The following is a 9,348-nucleotide window of genomic DNA, read 5'->3' on the forward strand; positions in this document are numbered from 1 at the left end:
AGATTAATATAGATTAAAATGTCTGCAATTTCTGCAAATCTCACAGAAACATCTTTTTTTACTGCTTATATATCTATCTATCAATCATATCTATCAATTAATGTGCTTAGATATTAACAATTAGATTTTTTTTGTTTGTTTCTTTAAGATTCTATCACTTCAAATAATCCTGGTTTGCTTCTGCTCAGTTATTTCTCACTACAAAACAGATGCTGAATGTGAAAACAAATGCCCTCTTCATGTTATATACAAAAATACTGTAGTTATCAACTTGTATACAGTAATACTGGCACCAATAGCTGTTATTGTTGCTAGTCATTGTTGATGGAAGTGTGAATATGTAAACTTGAAGAAGTACACATGTTAATACTGAAACTTTTTAATTTCAATAACTTTGTAAACGCAAAAGAAAAGAAAAAGAAAACTACTAAATAGTGCAAAAGGTGCCAATATTTTTGGCTGAGGGAATGAAATCCCTGTATGAAGTTGCAAAGGATTATGGGAGATGTAGTTGTGCATGTGAACTAAATGTTTTACATTAAAATGGGGATTCAGCATTAAGTCTTTCAGTTTTCACATATAAAAATAAATCAGCAATATTTTTCAGCTAGGGCAGGCTGATTCATGGCAAATGTAGTTTTGTACTATAAAAGTTAAGATATGATGATTTCCAACACCAAAATTTGTTGGTCAAAAAAAGAAACTTTATTATAATAAAAGAGGTGTTTTCAATGGGGCAGGTTGGTCTGAAGAGCTTTATACAGCAACAGATCACAACAACCATGACGTGTGTGCACTTTTCATGACTACAGAGTCCACTCGTTGAGCAAAAAGCAAAAAAAGGCCACAAGGCTCTTCACCCTCTGTAGATTCAGCTGGAACAGCAGACTGAAAACTGGTCATAAAAAACATTTACAGCTCAGTTTCTTACCAGATAGTAGCTTACTTGCAGCTGTCAAAGCTCAAATATCTGCAAAAACAGGCTGAGCTTATAATTACGGGAGTCTTTTTTCCCTGTCTATATGACTGGACTTAAATACACTATTACACAGTAGAAGAAACGGAAAAAAGAAGCAGGAAAAGACCAAAAGAAGGGAGAAAAGAGGAGAAGGCAACAAGGAATGAAGGGACTATCTAAAAAGGAACTTCTGATCAGGGACATTATTTGTCCAATTCATACATCAGCACACAACTGCAGCACTGTAACAGACTTTAGAGAAATAAATAAATAGAAAAATACAAGGATAGTTTTTAAAGGGGGCTGCCCAAATTAAATCTAAAAACACTGTTTCTTCTGCTGTTACATTTATATGTTTACATTAACATAAGTTAAATGCTCTCAGCAAGTGCAAAAAGCATCTCTGATGACATGTATGTATGAAAATGTTTATTTTAATTTTATTCTGATAGTTCCGTCCATCTTTCCTGTCAGCTATGATGACATTTCACTGGAAAATATAAAGTTTTTTTGGGATCTGTGAGTTTAGGGTAAGAAGAACCTCCAAACTCTTAGGTTATTTCTACATTCATGGACAAAATTATTGGACCAGCCTTGTTTTCTTCGATTTCTTGTTCATTTTAAACGCCTGGTACAAATAAAGGTACATTTGTTTGGACAAATATACTAATAATTAAAATAGCTATCCAATAGCTATATTTAAAAAAAAAGAGTTTAATTTACCATTTTCCATGGTTTTCTTGATAATGATTTTGGTTATTGTCAAGAAAACCATGTTAAATGTCTAGATATCAGCTTTTCAATTAAACTCTTATCAGCTATTTGTGTTATCATTATATTTGTCCAAACAAATGTACCTTTAGTTGTACCAGGCATTAAAATGAACAAGAAATTGAAAAAAAAGGTGCTCCAATATTTTTTTCCATGACTGTAAGTTGTTTTTTGTTTTGTTTTTACAATACATGCACCGTCTTTGGAGGTTTTTTTAGTAGTGATGTGCCAATGAAGCCTCATGAACTATTTTCATTATTGTCTAAACCAATAGCACCATCTAGTGGGCTCAAAGAAAAAGGCTAATGCATTAGTTATTGAGCATGCCTTCACCTCTTTGTTGAACAGAGAATGAAAATGGTTCATGAAGCTTCATTGGCACATCACTACTTTTTAGAGCCCACACCACAGGCTGGGTGATCTTTTGGTCAACTGGCTTCCAGACCAGTCACATCGACTGGGAAGGAGTCAAAGGTCCTCGACCATTAACATCCAAAGCCAGAGACTTTTCTTGAACAATGACCAAGCTTCCATACTTACAGTTGGTCATTCTAAACCAGTTACACTGGATAAAGCAAGTAAGTGAATGCTTTATGGTTGACAATGTCTTTCCTATAAAAATAATGAATGTTTGTGCTGACTTGGACTCACCATGGAAATTATTCTCTCAGTTAATTCTTTTCTTGCTGTTAAATGTGAGAAAATAGTGAAAAAGTGAATGTCAATGACACTTTTCCAAGTCCAAGACGACATCTTCAGGTGTATTTCTTTTGTCAAACCGACAGTTCAAAGCCAAATACATTCAACAATGGAAAACAGAAAAAAAATTAAAAAAGCTGCAAATCCTCACATTGCAGAAGCTCGATCAGATGTACCGATAACTCACAGACGAGATGGACAAAACCACCAAAAAAATTCTGCAAACATTGCCTTTGAAACAGTAACAACTAAAAGTAGTGATGTGCCAGTGAAGCCTCATGAACCATTGTCATTATTTTCTGAGCCCACTAGATGGTGCTCTCTGTTCAACAAAGTGCTGAAAGCACACTCAATTACCATAGCTTCAGCCCTTTTCTTTAAACCAACAGCACCATCTAGTGGGCTCATAAAATAATGACAATGGTTCATGAGGCTTCACTGGCACATCACTAACTAAAAGGCTTCTGTAAAATAAGTTTGTGCTTGAAATCATTCGGTCTAGATCCTCCGCTCAGAGTGGTTTCGTCACAATTTAAAAAAAAACTGTCTGTGATTTGATCTCTTATACGAACAGAAAAAGTAAATAAAAGGGAAGAAAAGTGCAACACAGACGGATTTTAGCGCTGTTAGCTGGGTCGTTGAATGTGTGTGAATACTGCAGTACCCAGGGGCCTCACCCGGGTTTCATTAACACATTCTGTTGCCTTTGACTATTTAACAATAAATGGATAAAGAATATTTGATCGGTTCAGTGTCGTCATCATTTACACCGAGTTTTTTTTAGCCAAGCAAAATTCACTGTCCCGCCAACAGTCAGCTGACACTGATGAAGCAGCAGAAACACAATGTAAAGCCTCTGGAGCAGCAGCTCTGCTCGAACCAACACTTGACCTGCATCGTGCCGGACATTAAAAAGTGTCTGATGGCATGACACTCATCTGTCACTTATGAATGAACCGTTATTGGTATGCTGCCGCTGCTGATCTACTGACAATACCTCTTATTAAAGGCAATCCTCTTATATTCTTACATATAGTCATGGAAAAAATTATTAGATCACCCTTGTTTTCTTCAATTTCCTGATCATTTTAATGCCTGGTACAACTTAAGGTACATTTGTTTGGACAAATAATAATTAGGACAAAAATAGCTCATAAGAAATTAATTTAAAAGCTGATATCTAGACATTTAACATGGTTTTCTTGATAATGATTTTGGTTATTATCAAGAAAACCATGGAATGGAATTAAAATGAACAAGAAATTGAAGAAAACAAGTGGGGTCTAATAATTTTTTCCATGACTATATGTCCAACAGGCTACACTAACTAGTAGTGATGTGCCAGTGAAGCCTCATGAACCATTGTCATTATTTTCTTAGTCCACTAGATGGTGCTCTCTGTTCAACAAAGAGCTGAAAGCACACTCAATTACCATAGCTTCAGCCTTTTTCTTTAAACCAATTTCTGGGTTGGCCTTCAAAATTACGTCATTTTGTTTGCCCTCCATTGGGAAAGCAGATAGCTAAAGCTAGCAATGTTAACTTATACCATGTCCACATTAACACCAGCTTTGCACAATAGCTGCCAGTGTAAAGCCCTTTTAGTGATGTGCCAATGAAGCCTCGTGAATACTTGATGGTGCTGTTGGTTTAAAGAAAAAGGCTGAAGCTATGGTGATTGAGTGTGCTTTCAGCTCTTTGTTGAACAGAGAGCGCCATCTAGTGGGCTCAGAAAATAATGAAAATGGTTCATTAGGATTCACTGACACATCACTAGAAATTTGAAATTTCTTGTTCTCCAGGTGGCAAGAACAAGAAAGTTATTTCTGGCCAGGACATTTCATACTTCACGATAAACTCCACTGCAGAACTCCTCACAGGGCCCTCACACTGTAGCACACGTCTCATTCAAATTTCTGACCAATCAAACAATAGTTCTTGGACACTACACAAGAACAAAGTTTGGCTCAGATGATGTATCAAGAACAGAGAAATGTGTTTTCTCTCCCAGGGCTGCAAGAACAAAATTATCTTCTTGCAGCCCTGGGAGAGAGAACACATTTCTCTGTTCTTGTGGAGTATGTATCAGCCTTAACACGGGACCAACAGCTGGGGTAAGCACCTTTGGGATATATGAATAAAACTAAATTGACTTGTCATGTGTCAGTAGATCAGCAGGGTTTACCACTAACAGTTATCACGACACTGAAGCAGGAGCGGCAAATCCACAAGCCACTTTTTTCTCAGCATCGCTCTAAAGCTGCGTCCCATTTCAGGCTCTGCTTCCCTCACAAATACATAATAACGGTCAACTAGGCGGTCAAAAATCATCTGCACATCTTTGTTGCATTTCACAAATGTCTGTTCCTATAGCAACAAGATATGAGAGTGAAAATCTTGCAACTCCAGTTCTTAGTGTTTTTGTTTTAAATGCTGCAGGGGGAAAAAACTGTACAAAGTAACAGCTAGAAGTCATTTTCAGATCGTTTAAGTATTCAGTTCTTCACATTCAAACTCTGTTCTGAATCATGGAGTGGAACTACTTCTTCTTCTTCTTCTTCCCCTCCTCCTCTTCTTCTTCTTCTTCCTCCTCTTCTTCTTCGTCTGTGTCTTTCTCCTCCTCTCCGTCTCCTTCTGCAGCCGGTTTATTGTTGCCGTTTTCTCCTCCAGCTCCATCTTCATCACCACCAGCCTCATCCTCACCGTCTTTGGACTCGTCCCCATCGCCCGCACCCTGAAAACACAAACAAAAACATTTCAGGACTTTAATTTCATGGCTGCTGAAAAAGTGCAATGATTGGTTTGATTTCAGACAATCAAACAGAACTAATTAACATATTCATAAACCTAAAACTGACAGTTTTGGGACATTTCCTAGCATGTAAATTAAATCCAATGCGACAGTTTGCTTCTACTTTTTGACAAATATTATTTTAAGACCGTACAAAAACTATTAACTTTTGTTTTTATAGAGCTCATTCGTTTATTGATATTATGTGCATTCTCTTTTTTTTTTAGCGACCAGAATATTTAATCCACTTTTTCACAAATTAATGACACTTAAAAAAATACATTTAAAAATTATAAAGACTGCCTTCAGTAAAGACTCAGAAATGAAAATGTGAAATAAGAAAGTAAACTGCTTTTTCATTTTCATTATTATAAATCAGGAGGAATAGAAAATGTATCCTAATTAGGGCTGGGTGATATGGACCAAAAGTCATATCCCAATACATTTTACGATATATATCCTGATATTTTTATTGCAAAGTGAGAGCAAATGTTCAGTCAAAGTCAAATATGTCATGTCACAAGTAGTTTTATTGAAACCATATATTTAAGTGAACATAAATACTGTTAGCAACAAGAGAACCTTTTTTTAAGATCAAAGCTCCATAAAGTGCACATTTAAAAGAAAAAATATCTTAAATAAAAATAGCCTTTGAAATAAAATAGGCCAATCTCTTTCTGAAATAAATATATTTATATGAGAAAAGAATTACGAACATTACAGAAAAACCACATATGACAAACCCTAGTAAGAGCAGCATTTATATACAAAGAAAGAAAAAATAGAACTATATTGATATATGCGATATGGTCTAATTCCATATCGCATATAAAATATATCAATATATTTTTTAAATCGATATATCGCCCAGCCCTAATCCTAATCAGTGGTGGAAGAAGTATTCAGATCCCTTACTTATGTAAAAGTACTAATACAACACTGTGAGTAGAAAAGTACTAAAGTACAAAAGTATCAGCATCAAAATGTACTCAAAGTATCAAAAGTAAAAGTACTCGCTATGCAGAATGGACAGGGCTCATGTTAACTATTTAATATACTGTTATGAGGTTTAAATTTATTTTAAAAACAAGTCAAATCACTTTTAATGTATATTTTATGTTAAACCTCGACCTGAAAAGTTACTAAAGCTGTCAGATAAATGTAGTGGAGTAAAAAGTACAATATTTGCCTCTAAATGTAGTTGTTTTTTTTTTTTGTTTTTTTAATCAAAGCTCCATAAAGTGCACATTTAAGTAAAAACAATATCTTAAATAAAAATAGCCTATGAAATAAAATAGGCCAATCTTTTTCTGAAATAAATATATTTATATGAGAAAAGAATAATGAACATTACAAAAGAACTAAATATGACAAACCCTAGTAAGAGCACCAGTATGAATGTGTGTGTGAACGGGTGAAAGAACGCAGTCTGTAGTGTAAAGCGCTTTGGATAAAAACATGATATAAGAGCAGTCCTTTTTTTTAAAGAAAGACATATTTTTTTTCAACTATATCGATATATGCGATATGGTCTAATTCCATATCACTTTAAAAAAATATTGATATATGTTTTATATTGATATATCGCCCAGCCCTAATCCTCATGAACCAGTCATTATTTTCTGAGCCCACTAGATGGTGCTGTTGGTTTAAAGAAAAAGGCTGAAGCAATGGTAATTGATTGTGCTTTCAGCTCTTTGTTGAACAGAGAGCGCCATCTAGTGGACTCAAAATAATGAAAATGGTTCATGAAGCTTCATTGGCACATCACTAGTTTTAAGTGTAGAGTAGGTGGCTGTACCTTCTTGATGCGGTTCCTCCTCCGGCTTGGGAGCCGGGCCTTCATCCTCCTGGACAGCGCCAGCAGCTTGTTGTGTCTCTGCCTCTTCTTCTCCTTCTCCGCCTCCTCCTTCTGCTTCTCCTCCGCATGCTCCGAGTCAGACTCGTCCTGCCGCTGCAGCCTGATCCGCTTCCTCGGCTGCACCATCCTCTTGGTCTGGCTCCTGCCCCCCTGCTCCTCCTCCTCCTCCTGGGACGAGTCCTCCTCTCCGGGGCTGGAGGACGACGAGCTGTTGTCGCCCCCCAGGAACGAGCGCTTCCTGCGGGTCACGGAGCGGCTGTCGTCGCTGGAGGTCGCCCCGGAGTCGCTCCGGCTCCGGCCCCGGTGCCCCTGCTCGCTGTCCTCCTCCGGGGAGCTCTGGAAGTCGGACTGGGACCCGGAGGAGGAGGAGGACGAGCTGAAGGAGCCTTCATCACTGTCGTCCAGGATGTTGGCTGGCAGGCCGATCTGCCGCTTCTTGGACGCGTCCACTTTGGTTTTCCGCATGGACGCGAACATTTTGCGCTTGTACAAGCTCTCCATGTCTGCTCGGCTCCACACACCACTGACATTAAACACAAAACCCAAAAATGATGAATACGATGCTAAAGTTAGCTTCTATTACATGCGCGTCACAAAAACTACAGCCCGTTATTTCTGTTAGCAGCACAACATGGCGCCTGTCTTCACCGCCGGGCACACTACTCACGGAAACCTGCTGCCTGCATGAGTTAAAACTGGACTGACCAGCTAAAAACGGGACATTTAGTAGATATTCTTCTCGGTGTAGCTAGCCGTGTGTTATTGTTGTGGCTCCCACTTCTTCTTCGCTGGACGAAATTAGAGCAGAGACTGAGAGGGCTCCCCCTGCGGCGGAGAGCAGCCACTGCAACTAAAGACTGGTACAAATAAAACAAACAGACAGACAAGAAGACTACTAATAATAAATAATAGTCGAAATGAAATATGCAATATGAAATAATCAGTGGTGGAAGAAGTATTTAGATCCCTTACTTAAGTAAAAGTACTAATACCACACTGTGAAATTACTCCACTACAAGTAAAGTACAAAAGTATCAGCATCAAAATGTACTCAAAGTATCAAAAGTAAAAGTACTCGCTATGCAGAATGGACCCACTCAGATTGTTTTATATATTCCAATTATATTATTTGATTATTATTAAGATGCATTTATGGAAGCAGCATTTCATTTTATCAAGACAGGACTCATGTTAACTATTTAATATACTGTTATGAGGTTTAAATTTCTTTTAAAAACAAATCAAATCACTTTTAATGTATATTTTATGGTAAATATCGACCTGTAAAGTAACTTAAGCTGTCACCTAAATGTAGTGGAGTAAAAAGTCCAATATTTGCCTCTAAATGTAATGAAGTCGAAGTATAAAGTAACATAAAACGCATGCAAGCCCAAACTAATAATAATAAAGAACAATCTAAATTAAAAATGCAACATGAAATAATAAGTGGTGCAAGAAGTATTCAGATCCCTTACTTAACCCTTTGGAGTCTTGGACTTTTGTCTGTTTTTGAATCCTTTTTATGCCACTTAAGAAATGTTTACTAGTGATGTGCCAGAGAAGCTTCATGAACCTTTTTCATTATCCACTGAGTCCACTAGTTGGTGCTCTGTGTTCTAAAAAGAGCTGAAAGTACACTCAATTGCTTTTACTTAAGCCTTTTACTCGAAACCAATAGCACCATCTGGTGGGCTCATAAAATAATGACAATGGTTCATGAGGCTTCATTGGCACATCACTAATGTTCACCATGCTGTGTTGGTATCAGTTTTTTCAGCACAACCTCACCTATATGACCTGACAATTATTTTTTCACTTTGACTTACTGGATAAACATTTTAAATCCAAAAGAAACACATTTTAAGCATTTTAAATGTTGCAAATGTGAACACAGGTTACAAATATAACATTTAAGAGATAAAATGAAGGTAACAGCTCATTCTATATTTTTATACAAAATATATTTGACCTTATCTCCGGTTTTACTCGGCCTATCGTCATGGAACAAAAACTGGCATGAAGTTTCAAGCCAGAACTTTAGAGGGAAGCTGACGGCAGGGTTTGACGTTAATTAGTTTTAAGTTGTGGCCTCATGAAGAAGTAATGCGCTTTTGTGGACTCCAGAGGGTTAAGTAAAAGTACTAACACCACACTGTGAAATTACTCCACTACAAGTAAAAGTGATCTGCTTATAATGAAAATGTGAAATAATCCACATTTTTCTTCTATGAAAAGTAAACTTCTTTTTCATTGTCATTATTGTATATC

General features: G+C 36.9%; 1 protein-coding gene across 1 annotated transcript; it reads right to left on the reverse strand.

Annotated features, from left to right (window-relative positions):
* Positions 1–682: 682 nt before the first annotated feature.
* Positions 683–7,952, reverse strand: ccdc82 (coiled-coil domain containing 82). Its single transcript, XM_059358405.1, has 2 exons — positions 7,021–7,952; positions 683–5,162 (listed from the first exon to the last, which is right to left on the reverse strand). The coding sequence occupies exons 1-2, from the start codon at positions 7,579–7,581 to the stop codon at positions 4,968–4,970; spliced, it is 756 nt and encodes a 251-aa protein (XP_059214388.1). The 5' UTR covers positions 7,582–7,952; the 3' UTR covers positions 683–4,967.
* Positions 7,953–9,348: the final 1,396 nt, after the last annotated feature.

The sequence above is a fragment of the Centropristis striata genome, chromosome 19 (assembly GCF_030273125.1).
Source record: "Centropristis striata isolate RG_2023a ecotype Rhode Island chromosome 19, C.striata_1.0, whole genome shotgun sequence".
Classification (NCBI taxonomy): Eukaryota; Metazoa; Chordata; class Actinopteri; order Perciformes; family Serranidae; genus Centropristis; species Centropristis striata.